The sequence below is a fragment of the Hyla sarda genome, chromosome 5 (genome assembly GCF_029499605.1).
Source record: "Hyla sarda isolate aHylSar1 chromosome 5, aHylSar1.hap1, whole genome shotgun sequence".
Classification (NCBI taxonomy): Eukaryota; Metazoa; Chordata; class Amphibia; order Anura; family Hylidae; genus Hyla; species Hyla sarda.
This window is the reverse complement of record NC_079193.1, coordinates 7,216,980-7,239,471: the sequence shown is the minus strand read 5'-3', so window position 1 is coordinate 7,239,471 and position 22,492 is coordinate 7,216,980. Positions and strand designations below refer to the sequence as shown.

The window sequence follows — 22,492 nt, the reverse complement described above, 5'->3', positions numbered from 1 at the left end:
TCCAACGGCCGCTGAAACAATAGAAAGGGCTGACAGTGAAAAACAAAGACTTTAAATTGAGAAATGGACTGAGCCTCGCACCAGAAATTGGCCCACCAAGTGCAATGGTAAATCCTAGAAGAGGGCTTACACGCCCAAAGCATAGTGCTAACCACCCTGGTAGAAGCTCTCAAAACCGTGGTTTCAAATGCCACACAAATGCAGAGAGACAATAAATTGAGGGGGAAGATGCAGAGGTATGCCGGCAATGAACTGAATTACGTTGGCATACCACGCCCATCTGGAGCCACCAGAATGGTGGAGATGCCCTACGCCTTGAGCTTCCCCAGAACCCTGGGAAGAAGAGGGAGGGGAGAAAAGATACGTAAGGCTGAAGGATGACCATTGAATCACAAGCGCATCCACTGCCAGAAGGTCATGGGATTTTGAAAAAAAATAATATAAAAGCAAGGAACCCGTCTTGTGGAGAGACTAAGATCCATGTCCGGGGTTCCCCAAAGATCGCAGATCTGAGCAAAGACCTCCGGGTGGAGAGACCACTCCCCAGGATCCGCAGAGGAGTGGCTGAGAAAGGCCGCTTCCCAATTCTCTACTCCCAGGATGTGGATCGCAGAGATTGAGGAAACTTGAGTCTCTGCCCAGAAAATATTCCTGGATATCTCTGCCATCGCTGAGCGACTCCTGCCCTGGCGATTGATATGCCATGACAGAGACACAGAGAGACAGAGACCAGCACCTCCATGCAGAAGCCAATTCTGAACCGGAGAGGGGCACCGCAGACGGCGGACACCCTCTGATAGGGAGTGCTGCTTGTCCAACTGAAGGCGAATTCAGGCAGCCACTGTGTCCAAGCGGAGACCCAAAAAGCCAAGGGACTGAGTGGGAGGAAAGTTGGACTTCTCCCTGTTGATCACCCAGCCAAAAGTTGAATGAGTCTGCACCGTGAGATGATTGCTCAAGTTTTGGGACCAGGATGGAGCATTGATCAAAAGGTTGTCCAGGTAAAAGAAGAACAGAGATCCCCAAGCCTGAAGGATGGCAGTCACTGCTACCACTCCTTGGTGAACATGGTGGGAGCCGTGGCTAGGCCAAAAGGAAGAGCCACGAACTGGAAATGACCCGCAGGGATGGCAAAGAGGAGAAAGTGCTGATGGGCAGGATGACAAAAAAAAAAAAATTGGAGTAGAAGCCAGAAAAACACTCCCCTACAGGATCTGGAACAACCACTCCCTGAGCGAGGAGGGTATGTAAAGCAACCTGAAAAGCCGCCACCAAAGAAGGGGAGCGTGGAATCGGAAGCAGCGATCCCGGAGAAATGCGAACTCTATCCGGTAATCGGATACAACATCATGAACCTGTGCCAGACAAACTTCCTGGAAAAGAAGCAGACGGCCATCTACCCGAGAAGAGGACACAGGTGGGGTGTCCCTTCAGGAGGAGAGAGGTTTACGGATATCAGACTTGGCCACAAATCCACCAGGACGGTTTTCTGACTTCCAGGAAGGACGCGCCTTGAAGGAGGGAGCCTGCTTGGGTGGACGACCTAAGTGAAATGACCAAAAGGAAGAAGTCTTTCGAGTCGAAGCGACGAGGTTTGTTCTGCGACAGAACTTTTACCTCCAGTAGCTTCTGATATGATCTAGTCCAGGCACTTCCCAAGAGAGCAGTTTCAGAGAAGAGCAACTCAGTGTGGGATTTCTTCAAAGCCGCATCTGCATCCATGCCTTCAGCCACATGGCGTGACGAATCGCAACCAAGTTACCTGAGGCAAAGGCCATACATCGGGCATACTCCAGAGCTGCCGAACAAAGGAAGTCCCCAGCCTGAGAGTTGACGAGAGAGGTCCGTTAAGTCCTCCCGAGGGGCACCTGACAGGATGCCTTGGCGAAGCTGAGAAGCCCAAACTGAAAGCCTTGGATACCCAGGCAGAAGCAAAAAAGGTAGGAAGTAAAGACAAACCTTCTGCTTCAAAAGGCAAACTTTGCCAAGTTCTCCATCTTGTCCACGAGATCCTTATAGGATGCTGCGTCAGCTAGAGGCAGAGTAGTAGATTTGGACAGTCGAGAAAGTCTACTGCAGGTGGCATTGTCCACTTGGAAACCAGAACCTGAGAGAAGGTCAACTATGAATCTTCTTGGTCTCCTGAAATAGTTTGTACGGATGCTTCCAAGCCGCGTCCAGCAGGGCATCAAATTCCACATGGGAACTGAAAACCATGGGGGGGGGGGAATGCAGAGATCGGCATAAAGAAATTTCTGGATCTGAAGTTCTTGGGTCCTCCAAATTAAAAAAAGTGTCCCTGATGGCTGACACCAAGCTGTCCACTGTATCAGACAGTAGTCCTCATTATCCGAGGTGGATTACGACCCGTTATCCGCTACTACCCCTGGAGTGTGGGAGCGTACAGAGGTAGCCTTAAGACTGAGGCATATTGAATTGGAACAAGGAGTCGGAGACCTGGGACAGTCACTAGGGGAGCGGCGATAAAATGAGCAAACTCACCCAGGTCCTGTAGCTGGAGCTGAGAAGCAGGCTGTAGGTGTCCTGAAACCAGAGCTGAAGAGACATGCAGTAGTTGAAGTGATATGGTCTGCAGAGCAGGAAGGTTAGGTGCAAACTGTACTGTCAAAAGGAAGTGGCCTCTGCACCAGGACGGTCCCAATTGGAGGAGGAATGGGAGGAGTACAGAAGATAACCAACACCCCCCCCCCCCCCAAAGTGTGCGCACCGAGCTGATAGGAGCATCAGTGTCCCTTGGTGCGCATGCAGAAAAACTATTGGCCGGCAGCAGGAGGAGGGTGGAAGCTCCATGCTCCGGTAGCGCCATGCTACTGAACCCCCACCTAAAAAAAACAAAATTAAAAAAAAGGAGGGAAAGAACCTACAGACAGGCCCTAGATATAAAAGACCAGGTCTGGAGAACTCCAGACCCGTGTCTGCCTCCTACCGACACTAACCTAAAAACTGATAAGCTCAGAGTCAGGGGGCAGTGTATAGCCGACCGAGAAAGGGGGCAATTTTTAGTATTTAAAAACCTGGCTAGTACAGCCATATCTAGACTGGGAAGCAGAAATCCTGCAACAGTGAGGGGAACCATGAATACAGCAGGAGCTTTTGCTGACTAGGACACTGCTGCATATTTACATGAAGCATTTGGGTTTCAACCATTGCCTAGCAGTAGAACAGTGGACAAAGTCTGATCTTTATAGTGTAATACTAGTGGTGGGACTTACACTGAAGGGGATTTCTGAAGCCTGGCAGCCTAGGTACTAGGATCCGGATCTAGTACCAAGGCTCAGGACTAGCCTAGGATCAAAACACATCTGTTTACCATTGGAAACAGGCTGTTTAGTCTACACAGACAAGCGACCCGACATCTTATCTGGAACAGTACAAATATTAAAGCTCCCACAACGCACTACGGAAACAGAAAAACACTTAGTTAAGCTTTGTTCAGACAATAGTTGAATTAAGCTTTAGGGCCTATGTCCAATCACAACTCATTCCTATATGGGACCCAACTGTCAATCTTTGGGATGTTCGAGTCCTACAGATCACTCATCACCTATTATGCAGAAAAGGGATGAGTAATCCACAGGAACACATCTGTCTCACAGCAGCCAATTGGCTGGTGACGACACTCACCCTTATGTGGCCCCCTTCATACTCGTATGGGTATCTGCAGTCAATCACATGTAGGTCGATGAGGGAATCAAACTTCCCATTAAGGATCACAGTCATCTGAAGGAGAGAGAGATAAGATCAGAAAGGTCCACAGTGACTGCAAAGGAAACCTGCAGACAGCGATACACTCACCATCTCCGGGGTAATGTATCTCAGCTCCTGGTGTTTACCGCTCACAGTTGGAAATAAGAAGGCCTATAGAGAAGAAGAGTCAAAACATGTAGTAAGACACCAAGAGACGCTCAGCCTCAACTAGATGCTGCCTTTGGAGAGAAAAAAAAAAAGTGAACTCCTTCCTTTACCTTGGAAAAGTCTCCGATAAGATCACTTTGGTCACTATCAAATAAGTTTTCAATAGTTTTAGAGAATGACTTGGGACCGTATTAGACACGTAGCCTAAAAGACAGAGGTGGTAAGTGAATGCTGGAGCTTGGCAGGAAGCAGCCATGTCTCTTCCCAACCCAGACCCCTCTCACCTTCTCAGGCTCTCCCACCTCGATCATGCTGCGCCGCCTCTTGATTTTCTCTGGCATGTCTCCATGTGGAATCTCCGGCCTCTTTGCTGACAGTCTGCTTTTGTGATTATGTAAAGGGGAACCAGCCTCATAACACTGGAAAGGGAAGAGCATACAACTGAGACTTGTTCAATATGATGTGTAAAAAGAAACTGAGCAATACTTACCAGCTCGGGGCGGTTCAGGACCAGAGGAGCAGTCCAGAGACTGGCAACACCACACGGAATCTCTGTATCGTTCTAGGAGGGAAAGAATTCAGGGTGAAATACCAGATACAAGTTAAGATATTTGACAGCAACAAATACTAAAATATGTTGAAGTTAAGTAATTATTCAAGACTGTGCACACCGATTGGAGCAGCATAGTACTACACACCATGACAGTTATGGTGCACTTTTTGGAGATGGCAGCCATGCTTTTATAGTGTATAACCTTAACCCCTCCATGACATTCACGTAACGCATGTAGCAAGGTCAGGAGTGATGCATGTACCAGGCTCAGGAGAGGAGCCAGCTACATTTCTTGGGTGCAGGCTGGATTGGAGACAAGTCATTTGACAGTCATATAAGGAGTAGTGTGTCAGCATAACTGCAAGATGTGGTGCACATGGTGGAATCAAATACAAAAGCAGACTATATATTCCTAGCACTCAAGTTTTTATTCACAAGGCATCATAGTACAAGTGTGCGTTTCAGCACTCTAGACTACTGTAGCTAAAGGCCCCACAGCAGCACTGAAACATCTTTTCTACCATATGCCTTGGGAACAAAGCCATGAACTTACAGCTTGCCAAGTGCTGGGGGTGTATTTTCTACCACTTGTTTGAAGAGGACCTGTGGTTACGCCCAAGTTAGCAACTTTTTAGCATCTACAGTACATATAAACTCTTACCTCTTCATCTTCATCTAACATGTCCAGGAAGCCATCGTCACTGCTTTCCGTTGTAGTGGACGTGCAAGACGACTTCCTTACAAACACCTGATCATGTCCTCTGAAGTCAGAATCCTTGTCAGGAGAAGAAAACTGGAAGAGAACATGGAGTTGTCAGCGGCTGCTTAAATCAACCACTTAATACATTTACATTGTACAGCGGCTGTAGAAAGGGAGTATTGTACCATGCAGGCTGGAGCGGATTTCTGCCTTTGCACAAGTGCTTCTTTGCCTTCTCCCTGGCACCGAGGTCGTGAGAAACTTCTAAAACCTGGCCTGGCTGGGATCTTGAATTGAAAGGGTTCCTTAAAAGAAAATAAAGTGACCATATATTCTACTACGGAATGCAGACTTTTCTCCTGCTGGACTGGCAGGAGATCAAACTCAGGAAGTGCAGTCTGGCCATAGGCAGCGAATAGCACTCTCCCCGTTTCATACACCGGCAGAAAGAGCACTGCTTGTCCTCACTGCAGAGACCTGCGGGGTATGCGAGTGAGTACAGCACTCCCACCTGTTTGACAGGCAGGGAGCTGCACTGGTCACATGCTCAGCCAAATATCCACGATTTCAGACTCACTGCCAGGCCGGCGTGAGTGAAATCCATGCAAAAGCTTGTGGCCAGGGATTTTCAAGATGTAAAAAGACATACAAGGAAGGTTTTTTTTAAATTAAAATCCTATTAGAAAGTTCAATATGGAATGATCTATAACAAATTTTTTGACGACAGGTACTCTAATTACATTCTACAATTTAACAAAAAAGAAAAACCACGCTTAAAGGGGAACTCCTGTAGGGGATAAGTTTCTGATTGCAAGGGAAGGCTTAAAAGCTAAGACTGCCACAAACTCCTGTACAGAGGCTGTCTGCTTACCCTTCCCTGGTGCACTCTAGGTCCCGGCTCAGCCAATGATTTGCCAGGCAGGTCCTCACTAAAAGTGGTCTCCATGGGTGGGAGCCAGAGCACAGAGGACAGGCAAGTAGCCAGCCCATGGATGTGACGCCATCATTTACATAATGCAAGAGGCATTGACATTGGAGAATCGCAACTGATACTAGAAAGTTTAGGAGCTTCTCACACAGCACATGGAAGATCTCACACGGACGTATCACTTACATTTTCTTTGTTTTCATCATCAAATACTTCACAATCCAAGGAATCTGAGAGGTTTCTCTTAAAGGCAGGACTGGAACCAAGGGATTTTTGCTAAAAGTGAAAAAATGATGCAGCAAGTTCAGGAGAGGACACATTTTACTGTGCTATAAAACCAAAGTAATCTAAAGTGCGCATGAAGAGACTTTACTTACAGGCAGGGATCGTCTCCGCCCCAGGGGTAATTTTGCACTGTAACAAAGTGAAATTGTTAATAACTGAACACAAAAATGTAATACATACACTGCTCAAAAAATAAATAAAGGGAACACCACAATGTAACTCCAAGTCAATGACACTGAAATCCCACTGTCCACTCAGGTAGAACACTTATTTCACATGGAACAGACAACAGGTGGAAATTAGGCAATTAGCAGGACACCCGCAATAAAAGGAGTGGTTCTGCAGGTTGTGACCACAGACCACTTCCCAGTTCCTATGCTTCCTGGCTGATGGTTTGGTCACTTTTGAATGCTGGCGGTGCTTTCACTCTAGTGGTAACATGAGACGGAGTCTACAACCCACACAAGTGGCTCAGGTAGTGCAGCTCATCCAGGATGGCACATCAATGCGAGCTGTGGCAAAAAGGTTTGCTGTGTCTGTCAGCGTAGTGTCCAGAGCATGGAGGCGCTACCAGGAGACAGGCCAGTACATCAGGAGACGTGGAGGAGGCCGTAGGAGGGCAACAACCCAGCAGCAGGACCGCTACCTCCGCCTTTGTGCAAGGGGGAGCAGGAGGAGCACTGCCAGAGCCCTGCAAAATGACCTCCAGCAGGATACAAATGTGCATGTGTCCACTGAAATAGTCAGAAACAGACTCCATGAGGGTGGTATGAGGGCCCGACGTCCACAGGTTGGGGGGGGGGGGGGGGGGGGGTTGTGCTAACAGCACAACACCGTGCAGGACGTTTGGCATTTGCCAGAGAACACCAAGATTGGCAAATTCGCCACTGGCGCCCTGTGCTCTTCACAGATGAAAGCAGGTTCACACTGAGCACATATGACAGTCTGGAGATGCTGTGGAGAACGTTCCGCTGCCTGCAACATCCTCCAGCATTACCGGTTTGGCGGTGGGTCAGTAATAGTGTGGGGTGGCATTTCTTTGGGGGCCGCACAGCCCTCCATGTGCTTGCCAGAGGTAGCCTGACTGCCATTAGGTACCGAGATGAGATCCTCAGACCCCTTGTGAGACCATATGCTGGTGCGGTTGGCCCTGGGTTCCTCCTAATACAAGACAATGCTAGACCCTATGTGGCTGGTGTCAGCAGTTCCTACAAGAGGAAGGTATTGATGCTATGGACTGGCCGCCCGTTCCCCTGAATCCGACTGAGCACATCTGGGACGTCTCGCTCCATCCACCAGACTGTCCAGGAGTTGGCGGATGCTTTAGTCCAGGTCTGGGAGGACATCCCTCAGGAGACCATCCTCCACCTCATCAGGATCATGCCCAGGCGTTGTAGGGAGGTCATACGGACACGTGGAGGCCACACACACTACTGAGCCTCATTGGGACTTGTATTAAGGACATTACATAAAGTTGGATCGGCCTGTAGTGGGGTTTTCCACTGTGATTTTGAGTGTGACTCCATAACCAGACCTCCATGGGTTGATACATTTGATTTCCATTGATTTGTGTGTGATTTTGTTGTCAGCGCCTTCAACTATGTAAAGATGAAAAGTATTCATACATTCAGCACTAGGATGTGTTATCTTCATGTTTATTTTTTTTTGAACAGTGTAAATTAGAAGAAAACAGCATTGCTGATTAATTGTATAACGCAGTGAACAGGGATTATTCTAGGTCAGTGTTTCTCAACCAGGGCCGAAGGCTGTCCAGGCATGCTGGGAGTTGTAGTTTTGCAACATCTGGGAGGCACCCTGGTTGGGAAACACTGACCTAGAGTGTCTATGGCTCCAACCACCTTGAGGTGTTCCTCCCCCCCCCCCCCCCCCAACTCAGATATATGAAGGCCAGCCTACCCATAATGATATTTCCCATAAGCTTAATCTACCTCTGTTGTCCTATTCAGGAGTAGAGTTGAGTGAACTTAAAGTAAACTGGCTCGTAGCGAACCTTGCAGCTTGGCCGTTGGAAAGCTGAACTAACTTACGCAAACGAAAGCATTCAAGTGCTCCGGTTGTCTGGAAAAGGTTTATACAATCCTAGGAGACATTAGACTGATCCCACACTTCAAGGCAACCAGAGCCCTTGGAAAGCTGAACTAATTTACAGAGATTTAAGTAAACAGCTAAAGCCGCAAGGTTCGCTACAAGCTAATTTACTTTAAGTTCGCTCAACTCTATTCAAGAGATATCACTCCATGCTGCTTTTCATTGTTTACTAGTAGATGCCCTTGGATCTGACCCAGGACTGCTTGCGCATTTCCTTATTCTCTCCAAGGAGAGGGCAGGGACTCAAACACAAATATTCGCACATGTTGCGAAGCTCCTGTACAGTCTTCTGTGATCTTCAATTGCTTAAGGGCAAGTGTCGAAGCCCAGGAGCTGTGCGACAGACCTCATGTAGCTTCACATTCCTTTTTAGGAAATGTTGCTTGCAGCCGCCTTCTTCAAAATTGGCACTTAGGACAAAGTAAATTTTTATGGGTGGCCAACAAAAGGTGTTTAAGAACAGGGGCTTCACAATGCGAGCAGCAGAGTACAGCACCACCACAGTATTCCACCCAGCAGTACAGACACTTCCTACAGTGTCCTGCCCCCCCCCCCCCCCCCCTCTACATGCAACTGATCCCATGAATAGGACATTCAAAGTTTCAGATCAAGTTACAAAGACATTTTTTTTAAAACATCAGCAGGCCAGGTCTGTTTTAGGCCTAGCATATCATGAAGTTTTGGCCCAAAATTTTCATTTGAGGGAACCCCTAGCAAAGACCTCTGCCCGCTGTATGGTGGAGAACGGCCTTATCTGTATAAGCAATGACTGACAAAACTCAATGGTATCTAGGCTTTCCAAATCTTACCCAAGTTTTATACTATGTAGCAGTCTGAAAGCAACAAAATCCAGGAACTTACTTTTTATTCTGTCCAGAATCAAACAGTGTCTTTTTAAACCTGAAAACAGAACACTAGTATTAGTTGTTACAGTATGAGTAATTAAAGGGAACTCCGGTACTTAAAGGGGTTCTCCACCATAAGGTGATTTTTAGAGATGAGCGAACTTACAGTAAATTCGATTCGTCACGAACTTCTCGGCAGTTGATGACTGTCTGCATAAATGAGTTCAGCTTTCCGGTGGGCTGGAAAAGGTGGATACAGTCCTAGGAAAGAATCTCCTAGGACTGTATCCACCTTTTCCAGCCCACCGGAGCACCTGAAAGCTGAACTAATTTATGCAGGATAAGTCATCAACTGCTGAGCCGAGAAGTTCGTGACGAATCAAATTTACTGTAAGTTCGCTCATCTCTAGTGATTTTAGTACGTACCTGGCAGACAGTAATGGGACATGTTTAGGAAGGATCTGCGCTCGTCTTGGGGCTAAATGTCTATGTTGTGAGATTACCATAACACTGTGGCTCTTTTTTGTGAACTGTTATTTCCTGTTTGAGTTTTTTTGCCTACAAATCCCATAATTCCATTTTCCTCCCTCCCACACAGCCACCCCACCCATTGAAACATAAAGGAGCTGCATCCATTCAAAAGACCTGTGGTTTTCAGTCAGTGTGCCTACAGCTGTTGCATTAGTTGCAGATTGGTCTCTCCCACCAAGCGATCGCTCCACCCATTGAAGCAGACAGGCTCCCTGTCATCAGCTGACTAGTGATGTCAGGTCTCGGCCGCATTGCAACCTGGGAAAAATCTGAGACAACAGTCATTTTGTATGCTGTTAAAAATATTGGGGTGAAAAATCACATAAGAACATCACACACAGGTACAGACATTATGAACTACACTAACTTTACAGCCCCTGTAGCATAGTCAAAAAAAATTTGGGAATACCCCTTTAAGTACTTGTCCCTTATCCACATAAGGGATAAGAATGATTGCAGGAGGTCCATCCGATGAGACCCCCACGATATCCTGTTTGTCACTCCCCATGCACAGATCGATCATGTATGTGGAGTTCCCACTTAAAGCCCTGGGTGCCATCTGCTATACATTTTCAGTATGTAGTTGGTGCATGTTGGGGGGGGGGGGGGGGGTCCTGTAGGCATAGGAGCTGCATTGCCAATTTTCAGCCACATATTCCAGCTGAGTCTGCTTGCTACAATGGCAGGGAATCAGCTACTAGGATTACAGTGAAGATACTGCATTCTTTGATTGTAGTATCTAAGTAGAAGGAGATCTGCTTGCAGCTTTATCACCTTCATAGTGGGTCCATTAGGACATGTGTTGCCTCCATGCGGCAATCTACTAAGGTTATCTGTTTGTTTTACCGCCCTGAGACTCTACATGTGAATGTCTCATTGTCAGGAATATTCAGGACAGCAATATCTGCCTAATACCACATAAACAAACTTGTTCAACAAGCTGCGAGGTAAACAGCAAGAGGCGAGACTGCGGTCAGGAATTCCAAATATGTGTAAGGTTAGAACCTTCTAGAGCAGGGACCCCCAACACGTCTCTCCAGCTGTTACTAATTCCATTTTGCCCAGATTTCTTCACTGTTTCAGGAGCAATGACCAGTGATGTTCTTACCTGTTGCCACATCACTATTACCATTACATCTTGAAGCTCAAAGCCGTCAGAAAATGATGGGAGTTGTAGTTGTGCAAGTTAGAAAGCCACAGGTTGAGGGAAACTACCCACCGGCCATGATCACGCAATGTCTCTAATGACAGCGTTTCCTGTAACTACTACAGAGCGGGCTGTGGTGGGATCACGTGGCATTGACAGTCATTGTTTGAGTACAGCAGGGGCACATGGCACAAATATTTAAAGGGGTACTCTGGTGAAAACCTCTCTTTTAAATCAACTGGTGGCAGAAAGTTAAACATATTTGTAAATTACTTCTATTAACAAATCTTAATCCTTCCTGTACTTAACTGCTGAATACTACAGAGGATGTTCTTCTCTTTTTGGAATGCTCTCTGATGACATCACGAGCACAGTTCTCTCTGCTGACGTTATAATAACGCTTTATTTATTGTTGTCCTTAGTGGGATTTGAACCCAAGTCCCCAGCACTGCAAGGCAGCAGTGCTAACCACTGAGCCACCATGCTGCCCTTAGCATACATCTGCTATGCACGGTTTCTAAAATGGGCTGAGATGTCAGCAGAGAGCACTGTGCTCGTGATGTTATCAGTGTTCCAAAAAGAAAGGAATTTCCTCTGTAGCATTCAGCAGCTAATAAGTACTGGAAGGATTAAGATTTTTTAATAGAAGTAATTTACAAATATGTTTACTTTCTGCCACCAGTTGATTTAAAAAAAAAAAAAAAAAAAAAAGGTTTTCACCGGAGTACCACTTTAATACGGCAATTTATTTCCTCAGCACCGGATGCACTTACGTCTTTTCCACTTCCATGAAGTTAATTGAACTGGGCGATTCTGGACCAAGACCTAAAGGAGTAACAAACAAACTTGCATTTAGTTACAGAAAAGATTCCCAACCAATGTTGCCTCCCAGCTGTTGTAAAACTACAATTCCCAGCATGCCCAGGCAGCAGTCAGCTGTTTGAGCATACTTGGAGTTTTAGTTTAGCAACAGCTGAAGAAACTCAGGCTGGGAAAACACTAAGTTCAAGATATGCCTGCTCAGGAGAGGTGAGCATGACTACATTAAAGGGGAACTCTGTACTAAAATTCTAATCCCCAATTCACAAGAAAGGGGTCTGATCACGCCCCATAACATTTGCAACTGTTTTTAGTGTCAGTCGTCCCCAGCTGTTCTGCTGACTAATGTTCAACCAATAACCAGACCCTTAACAGCAACACGTCCAGATTCATAGCCACATTGACCAGCAGCTGCTATTAGTCAAATTAATAAGCGACAAAGAGGTGAGCATTGGGGGGGGGGGGGGGGCGCACGAGGCTATAGGGGCCGTGCTTAGTCTAGTGTGGAGACATAACAGGGAATAAACTACAGTGGTCCCTCAACATACGATGGTAATCCGTTCCAAACGGACCATCATTTGTTGAAACCATTGTATGTTGAGAGATCCGTGCAATGTAAAGTATAGGACAGTGGTCTACAACCTGTGGACCTACAGAGGTTGCAAAACTACAACACCCAGCATGCCCGGACAGCCGTTGGCTGTCCGGGCATGCTGGGTGTTGTAGTTTTGCAACATCTGGAGGTCCACAGGTTGTAGACCACTGTTAGAGGAAGTTGTACTCACCTGTCCCCGCTGCTCCGGACCGTCACCGCTCCCGGGATGTCGCCGTCCATCACTGTCACCGACGCTCTGGTAAGGCCTCTTCTTCCCCGGCATCCTCGCTCTCCGTCGCCACCATCATGTTGCTACGCACGCCGCTCCTATTGGTTGACGGGAGAGCATGCGCAGCGACGTGATGACGTCGATGGAGAGCGCCGATGATGCAGAGGATCCTGAAGAGGACGGTCCGGAGCCCCGAGGACAAGTGAGTGATAGTCAGCAAAGGGCACTGTAAACGGCTATCCGGCGGCAGCTGAAGCGGTCAGTGCTGCCGGATAGCCATTCATGCGATGGCCCCGACATACAAAAGTATCGTATGTTGATTCTGCCTTCACCATGCGATGGCCTCTGAGAGGCCATCGCATGTTGAAATTATCGTATGTCGGGGTCATCGTAGGTGGGGGGGGTCACTATTCAAATGCAGCATAAACAGTAAATCTGGTCACGCCCTGTTCAGCCATGTGCTATAGTGCCTTTTTCCCCACCAAAGTTGTGGCTTCCTGCAAAACCACAACATCCAAAGTAAGGACATTATGAGCGCTGGAATATAAAAGGAGTACTGTGGTGCTAAACCATGTAGTCACTATCCAAAGGAGAGGGCGATGCCACGCTGAGATCGCGGCAGGTCCCAGCACCCCACTCTCTGCATGAACACTACTGCATTGTGTGGGACAGCACGGAGTGGAGATTGCTCCATGTTTAGCAATACAGCACTCCTTTAACCCCTTAAGGACCGACCCTTTTTTTACCTTAATGACCTGGCTCTTTAAAATTGGACATGTGTCTCTTTAAATATTAATAACTTTACTATGCTTTTTTCTGACCGGCGCGATTCTGAGATTGTACTTTAAGTGGTGCATTTTGTTGACACACGAAGCATTTTTTGTGAAAAACTGGAAAATTTGTCGTTGACTGTGCTGTAAAAGTGATGTTATATTTATTCTGTGGGTTGGTACAATTATGGCGATACCCATTTTATATATAGCGTTTTATGTTTTTTCTGAGCAAAAAATTCTTTTTTCCCCTTGTGTTATGTTCAGACAGCTGTAACTTTTCTATTTTTCATGTGGTGCCATTAAGTGAGGGCTTGTTTTTTGTTGGACAAGCTGTCCTTTTTATTGGCATCATTTGTGATACATGCTGCCTTTTGATTTTTTAATTCCGCTATATGTGCCAAAATTGGCAAATTTTGCGCTTTGTTTTTTTAACAGCATTCACTGTGTGGGTTAATTTACATTATAGGTTTATATTACTTCTATGATTTGCGTTTTTTTATAATACAGGGCTTTTATTGGGAAGGGGCCTTTTTTAACTTTACAAATACTTTTGCACTGCAGCACAGTATGACCTGATCAGCTGCACACGGTACAGCTTGTGATCCAGCCTCTCTGGATCTCAAAGGCTTCTGTAGAAGGCAGACAGGAGGTCATCATCTGACCTCCTGCTGCCATAGCAGCCAACGGCAACTTGTAGTCTTATTGCAGCACCATTGGTGAACATCCTCCCGTGTCAACACCATAGATGCTGTGACAACGATCCATCATGGCATATATGGGGTTAATGTTGCTGGCAGCTGCTGTGGGTCCCCAGCTGGGTCCCGCTGGCAATCCCCTAAGCTGCCCACAGCAGAGCAGATCGCAAACATATATTCATATGTCCCACTGTGTGAACGTGTGTATATGCATACATCCCATAGCAGGAAGGGGTTAACAAGGTTGAGTAAACAAGTGTCAATATTACCAAGGAGCCACAGACTCAGGATACCCAGATACCCGACTGTCTATTGTAATAACATCAGATGTTGGCCCAAGCCCTGGAGACTCATTGTGAAGGTTCGGTGAGTGACATCTCCTTTAATTCATCTAGAAGCTACAATGTTCCTTACCTGCATCTGTGGACTCTGAGGAGTCTGATCTCTGCAAAGAAAAGCGCTCAGAGAGCTTCCTCTTGGGCGTCTCACATTGACTGTAAAGATAAAGAAAGTTGTTCAGCCGTCACCGAAGATCAAACGGTCATAAAACAACCTACAGATTATATATATCTCTCACTATATTCACACACTACTTATCCTGTATTATACTCCAGAGCTGCACTCACTATTCTGCTGGTCAAAATCAGTACAGGATAAGTAATGTAATGTATGTACACAGTGACCTCACCAGCAGAATAGTGAGTACAGCTCTATGGTATAATACAGGATATAACTCAGGATCAGTACAGGATAAGTAATGTAATGTACACAGTGATCTCACCAGCAGAATAGTGAGTGCAGCCCTGGAGTATAATATAGGATATAACTCAGGATCAGTACAGGATAAGTAATGTAATGTATGTACACAGTGATCTCACCAGCAGAATAGTGAGTACAGCTCTATGGTATAATACAGGATATAACTCAGGATCAGTACAGGATAAGTAATGTAATGTACACAGTGACCTCACCAGCAGAATAGTGAGTGCAGCTCTGGAGTATAATACAGGATATAACTCAGGATCAGTACAGGATAAGTAATGTAATGTATGTACACAGTGATCTCACCAGCAGAATAGTGAGTGCAGCTCTGGAGTATAATATAGGATATAACTCAGGATCAGTACAGGATAAGTAATGTAATGTATGTACACAGTGACCTCACCAGCAGAATAGTGAGTACAGCTCTGGAGTATAATACAGGATATAACTCAGGATCAGTACAGGATAAGTAATGTAATGTATGTACACAGTGATCCCACCAGCAGAATAGTGAGTACAGCTCTGGAGTATAATACAGGATATAACTCAGGATCAGTATAGGATAAGTAATGTAATGTACACAGTGACCTCACCAGCAGAATAGTGAGTGCAGCTCTGGGGTATAATACCGGATAAGTACAGGATAAGTAATGCACAGTGACCCCCACCAGCAGAATAGTGAGTGCAGCTCTGGGGTATAACACAGGATATAACTCAGGATCAGTATAGGATAAGTAATGTAATGTACACAGTGACCTCACCAGCAGAATAGTGAGTGCAGCTCTGGGGTATAATACCGGATCAGTACAGGATAAGTAATGTACAGTGACCCCCACCAGCAGAATAGTGAGTGCAGCTCTGGGGTATAATACCGGATCAGTACAGGATAAGTAATGCACAGTGACCCCCCACCAGCAGAATAGTGAGTGCAGCTCTGGGGTATAATACCGGATCAGTACAGGATAAGTAATGTACAGTGACCCCCACCAGCAGAATAGTGAGTGCAGCTCTGGGGTATAATACCGGATCAGTACAGGATAAGTAATGCACAGTGACCCCCCCCCACCAGCAGAATAGTGAGTGCAGCTCTGGGGTATAATACCGGATCAGTACAGGATAAGTAATGCACAGTGACCCCCACCAGCAGAATAGTGAGTGCAGCTCTGGGGTATAATACCGGATCAGTACAGGATAAGTAATGCAGTGACCCCCACCAGCAGAATAGTGAGTGCAGCACAGTATACAGAGGCCCTTTCCCGCCTGTATTACCTCCCCAGTCCCGCCAGCAGGTCCATGTTGAGGGTGAGGTTGGTGACCGGGGACAGGGCGGTCTCGCAGGAGAATAAGGCCTTCACCACGGGGAGCCCGGAGAGGCTGCTGTTCTCCCGGATGTGAGCCGGGGCCGAGCGGTACATGTCCATCCTCACAGAAGACTCTGCGGCCGGGCACAATCACTGTAAAACATAGAATCACACGATCAGACCCGGGGCCTCGGACACTGAGCGGCTCCGGTGAGGTAAAGATTACGGTGATACCGTCGTCTCTCACCTTCACTTCCCTGTTCTCCCGTACACACAGGCCTCAGCGGGCGCCCTCACGGCCGGACATACGATGACTCTACCGGCTCGGCCCGCAGCTCTCCCTCTTAACCATAACCGAGCACCATGTCGGACGCCCCAGCCCGCCTTGGATTTGGCGCCAGCAAAGCGTAGCCAATCAGAACGCAGAACGCCACACATGACAGCCAATCAGGAGCGACGTCCTCAGTGCGCAGTCTGTTCGATGGCGCCAATCGTTTAAGCCATTCTATTGGTCAAAGACAACGGCTTGGTGAGTGACAGAGCTCGTGTCCAATAGGAGTACAAGATCTTGCACCACGTGATTAATGATTGATAGAAACGTCATCCAATAGCTAAGAAAGTAACGGCCTAACAGAACAAAACGGTGAAGACGCCGCCGTCCAATTAGTGCTCACGCCTCGGAGTGACAGGACCCATCCATCGAGAGACTGGCGAAGAGTCCGATAGATGTCTGCCGACCAATGACGCCTCACACTGCGCGGTGATTGACAGCAAGGGGGAAGGCGGATATGTAAATAGAGCCGGGAGGCCAGACGAGTGGAGGCCGGAGCCGAGCAGCTATCATCCCTGCTCCATCTACCTGAGGTAAGAGCAGCCAATCACATTGCAGCTCTCATCTCCTTCCCGGTCACGTGAAGATGAATGCAGCAACCTGATTGGTTCACGAGAGAAACCAATTCTTCTTTTGCCCCAGTGGTCACCATGACGACAGTGTTCATCAGCACCACCATTATCTCCATGGTTTTTCATTCATTTTATTTCGCATTTTTTACCACCAAAGCCGAATGGCAACCGGACAATAAAGCGTCAGATCTCTCCGCCGCCGGATACGTCTTTATTATGGTTATCCTGATACGTGAGGAAAGACGGACAATATGGAGGACGACATCTTTGTTCTCATTGATGTCACTGGTTTTTGCGTCTGTCGCGTTCATAATCGCATATCTAACGCGTTCATTGACAAATTATATTAAACATGCGTCAACGCCTTGGTCCGATTATGGTTTTTCAGGTGGAGAATCACGCCAGAAAAAACGGATTTCAATTCTATATGACTTGTGTTACGTTAGTTTTTTTAAAAATAATTATTTTCTTTGTAAATCGCGTTGTGTCGTATCACTGTACGTTTCGATCTGTTCTATTATTGTCTATGTAAATAGTGTTGTGTCGTATCACTGTACGTTTCGTTCTGTTCTATTATTGTCTGTAAATAGTGTTGTCGTATCGCTGTACGTTTCGTTCTGTTCTATTATTGTCTGTGTAAATCGCGTTGTGTCGTATCACTGTACGTTTTGTTCTGTTCTATTATTGTCTGTAAATCGCGTTGTGTCGTATCACTGTACGTTTTGTTCTGTTCTATTATTGTCTGTAAATCGCGTTGTGTCGTATCACTGTACGTTTCGATCTGTTCTATTATTGTCTGTGTAAATCGCGTTGTGTCGTATCACTGTACGTTTCGTTCTGTTCTATTATTGTCTGTGTAAATCGTGTTGTCGTATCACTGTACGTTTCGTTCTGTTCTATTATTGTCTGTGTAAATCGTGTTGTCGTATCGCTGTACGTTTCGTTCTGTTCTATTATTGTCTGTGTAAATCGTGTTGTCGTATCGCTGTACGTTTCGTTCTGTTCTATTATTGTCTGTGTAAATCGTGTTGTCGTATCACTGTACGTTTTGTTCTGTTCTATTATTGTCTGTAAATCGCGTTGTGTCGTATCACTGTACGTTTCGATCTGCTCTATTATTGTCTGTGTAAATCGCGTTGTGTCGTATCACTGTACGTTTCGTTCTGTTCTATTATTGTCTGTAAATAGTGTTGTCGTATCACTGTACGTTTCGTTCTGTTCTATTATTGTCTGTAAATAGTGTTGTGTCGTATCACTGTACGTTTTGTTCTGTTCTATTATTGTCTGTAAATCGCGTTGTGTCGTATCACTGTACGTTTCGATCTGTTCTATTATTGTCTGTGTAAATCGCGTTGTGTCGTATCACTGTACGTTTCGTTCTGTTCTATTATTGTCTGTGTAAATCGTGTTGTCGTATCGCTGTACGTTTCGTTCTGTTCTATTATTGTCTGTGTAAATTGCGTTGTGTCGTATCACTGTACGTTTCGATCTGTTCTATTATTGTCTGTGTAAATCGCGTTGTGTCGTATCACTGTACGTTTCGATCTGTTCTATTATTGTCTGTGTAAATCGCGTTGTGTCGTATCACTGTACGTTTCGTTCTGTTCTATTATTGTCTGTGTAAATCGTGTTGTCGTATCACTGTACGTTTCGTTCTGTTCTATTATTGTCTGTGTAAATCGTGTTGTCGTATCGCTGTACGTTTCGTTCTGTTCTATTATTGTCTGTGTAAATCGTGTTGTCGTATCGCTGTACGTTTCGTTCTGTTCTATTATTGTCTGTGTAAATCGTGTTGTCGTATCACTGTACGTTTTGTTCTGTTCTATTATTGTCTGTAAATCGCGTTGTGTCGTATCACTGTACGTTTCGATCTGCTCTATTATTGTCTGTGTAAATCGCGTTGTGTCGTATCACTGTACGTTTCGTTCTGTTCTATTATTGTCTGTAAATAGTGTTGTCGTATCACTGTACGTTTCGTTCTGTTCTATTATTGTCTGTAAATAGTGTTGTGTCGTATCACTGTACGTTTTGTTCTGTTCTATTATTGTCTGTAAATCGCGTTGTGTCGTATCACTGTACGTTTCGATCTGTTCTATTATTGTCTGTGTAAATCGTGTTGTCGTATCGCTGTACGTTTCGTTCTGTTCTATTATTGTCTGTGTAAATTGCGTTGTGTCGTATCACTGTACGTTTCGATCTGTTCTATTATTGTCTGTGTAAATCGCGTTGTGTCGTATCACTGTACGTTTCGATCTGTTCTATTATTGTCTGTGTAAATCGCGTTGTGTCGTATCACTGTACGTTTCGATCTGTTCTATTATTGTCTGTGTAAATCGCGTTGTGTCGTATCACTGTACGTTTCGATCTGTTCTATTATTGTCTGTGTAAATCGCGTTGTGTCGTATCACTGTACGTTTCGATCTGTTCTATTATTGTCTGTGTAAATCGTGTTGTCGTATCACTGTACATTTCGATCTGTTCCCTTTTTTTTTTTCTTTACACGTGTGCAGTAGTTTCAGGATAGTCTTGAAATATGGTTGTAGACATCCAACCAGATGGTGCAAAACTACAACTCCCAGCATGCACGGACAGCCAACCAGATGGTACAAAACTACAACTCCCAGCATGCACGGACAGCCAACCAGATGGTACAAAACTACAACTCCCAGCATGCCTGGACAGCCAACCAGATGGTACAAAACTACAACTCCCAGCATGAACGGACAGCCAACCAGATGGTACAAAACTACAACTCCCAGCATGAACGGACAGCCAACCAGATGGTACAAAACTACAACTCCCAGCATGCACGGACAGCCAACCAGATGGTACAAAACTACAACTCCCAGCATGCCTGGACAGCCAACCAGATGGTACAAAACTACAACTCCCAGCATGCACGGACAGCCAACCAGATGGTACACAACTACAACTCCCAGCATGCCCAGACATCCAACCAGATGGTACAAAACTACAACTCCCAGAATGCCTGGACAGCCAACCAGATGGTACAAAACTACAACTCCCAGCATGCCTGGACAGCCAACCAGATGGTACAAAACTACAACTCCCAGCATGCCTGGACAGCCAACCAGATGGTACAAAACTACAACTCCCAGAATGCCTGGACAGCCAACCAGATGGTACAAAACTACAACTCCCAGCATGAACGGACAGCCAACCAGATGGTACAAAACTACAACTCCCAGCAAGCCTGGACAGCCAACCAGATGGTACAAAACTACAACTCCCAGCATGCCTGGACAGCCAACCAGATGGGGCAAAACTACAACCCCCAGCATGCCTGGACAGCCAACCAGATGGTGCAAAACTACAACTCCCAGCATGAACGGACAGTCAACCAGATGGTGCATAACTACAACTCCCAGCATGAAAGGACAGCCAACCAGATGGTGTGAAATTACAACTCCCAGCATGCCTGGACAGCCAACCAGATGGTGCAAAACTACAACTCCCAGCATGAACGGACAGTCAACCAGATGGTGCATAACTACAACTCCCAGCATGAAAGGACAGCCAACCAGATGGTGTGAAATTACAACTCCCAGCATGCCTGGACAGCCAACCAGATGGTGCAAAACTACAACTCCCAGCATGCCTGGACAGCCAACCAGATGGTGCAAAACTACAACTCCCAGCATGCCTGGACAGCCAACCAGATGGTGCAAAACTACAACCCCCAGCATGCCTGGACAGCCAACCAGATGGTGTGAAATTACAACTCCCAGCATGAACGGACAATCAACCAGATGGTACAAAACTACAACTCCCAGCATGCCTGGACAGCCAACCAGATGGTGCAAAACTACAACTCCCAGCATGAAAGGACAGCCAACCAGATGGGGCAAAACTACAACCCCCAGCATGCCTGGACAGCCAACCAGATGGTGCAAAACTACAACCCCCAGCATGCTTGGACAGCCAACCAGATGGTGTGAAATTACAACTCCCAGCTTGCCTGGACAGCCAACCAGATGGTACAAAACTACAACCCCCGGCATACCTGGACAGCCAATCAGATGGTGCAAAACTACAACCCCCAGCATGCTTGGATAGCCAACCAGATGGTACAAAACTACAACCCCCAGCATACCTGGACAGCCAATCAGATGGTGCAAAACTACAACCCCCAGCATGCTTGGACAGCCAACCAGATGGTGCAAAACTACAACCCCCAGCATGCCTGGACAGCCAACCAGATGGTGCAAAACTACAACTCCCAGCATGAACGGACAGCCAACCAGATGGTACAAAACTACAACCCCCAGCATACCTGGACAGCGAATCAGATGGTGCAAAACTACAACCCCCAGCATGAATGGACAGCCAACCAGATGGTGCGAAACTACAACTCCCAGCATGCCTGGACAGCCAACCAGATGGTGCAAAACTACTACTCCCAGCATGCACGGACAACCAACCAGATGGTACAAAACTACAATCCCCAGCATGTCGTCCCCCCCTTTTTTTTTAATTAGTTTTTGGTATTCTTGCTTGGCTGTTAGGGCATGCTGGAAATAAATTGTTTTGCAACAGCAAAAAGCACCCAGGTTGGGAAACAGCATCACTGACCATGGCGAATCTACTGCAAATGTTTCAAACTAATGGTAAGATGAATCTGATCGAAACAGAGATACAATTCAATACTAACACAGACGGCATGCTGCTAGTTGTAGTTTTGCAACATCTGGAGGGCCACAGTTTGGAGACCTCTGAATTAGGTATAAGAATTTTAGTATAGAATTGTATGAACCAGATGGACACAAAATTCATAATGTGAATGCAGCCTTAAAGGGGTACTCGCCCCTAGACATAAGATGTCTGATCACGGGGATCCGGCTGATGGGGACCCCCACTATCTCCCTGCTGCACCCGGTGTTCGTTTAGAGCGTCGGGTGCTGTGTCGGAGGCTTGTGACGTCACGGCCACGCCCCCTCAATGCAAGTCTATGGGTTGGGGGCAGGACGAATTACACGTCCCCTCCCATAGACTTACATTGAGGGGGCGTGACCATGACATCATTGGTGTGGCTGTGACGTCACGAGCCTCCGCCCCGAATCACCAGTCATCTGTCATGGAGGAAAGTTTGTCTGCGGTGCCGCAGCAGAAATCGCAGAGGTCCCCAGCGTTGGGACCCAGCGATCAGACCTCTTATCCCCTATCCTTTGAATAGGAGACAAGATGTCTAGGGCTGGAATACCCCTTTAACCCCTTAATAACAATGGACGTAAATGTACGTCATGGTACCGTGGTACTTAACGCACCATGACATACATTTACGCTCCGCCATGACCGCGAGCACTGGACCCGTGCGCGCGTCACGCACGGCAGGTCCCGGCTGCTATCAGCAGCCAGGGACCCGCCGGTAATGGCAGACATCCGCGATCGCGTGGATGTCCGCCATTAACCCCCTCAGATGC

The 22,492-nt window shown here is 46.5% G+C and overlaps 2 protein-coding genes across 2 annotated transcripts in view; one reads left to right on the top strand and one right to left on the bottom strand.

The window, feature by feature from the left end:
• The window catches only part of CDC25A (cell division cycle 25A), a 20,916-nt gene extending 4,377 nt beyond the window's left edge, over positions 1 to 16,539 (bottom strand). The window contains 15 exon segments of the mRNA XM_056518805.1: positions 3,646 to 3,741; positions 3,817 to 3,879; positions 3,987 to 4,058; positions 4,060 to 4,080; positions 4,161 to 4,295; positions 4,367 to 4,438; positions 5,091 to 5,222; positions 5,315 to 5,434; positions 6,244 to 6,333; positions 6,435 to 6,471; positions 9,313 to 9,351; positions 11,748 to 11,799; positions 14,500 to 14,579; positions 16,117 to 16,301; positions 16,396 to 16,539. Coding sequence (XP_056374780.1) covers positions 3,646 to 3,741; positions 3,817 to 3,879; positions 3,987 to 4,058; positions 4,060 to 4,080; positions 4,161 to 4,295; positions 4,367 to 4,438; positions 5,091 to 5,222; positions 5,315 to 5,434; positions 6,244 to 6,333; positions 6,435 to 6,471; positions 9,313 to 9,351; positions 11,748 to 11,799; positions 14,500 to 14,579; positions 16,117 to 16,268 — 1,161 coding nt within the window. The 5' untranslated portion in view covers positions 16,269 to 16,301; positions 16,396 to 16,539.
• A 220-nt stretch (positions 16,540 to 16,759) lies between these two features.
• Positions 16,760 to 22,492, top strand: part of LOC130272845 (zinc finger protein 90-like) — a 52,590-nt gene continuing 46,857 nt past the window's right edge. The window contains exon 1 of the mRNA XM_056518801.1: positions 16,760 to 17,012. The gene's annotated coding sequence lies outside the window, so the exon portion shown is untranslated. The remainder of the gene's footprint in view (positions 17,013 to 22,492) is intronic.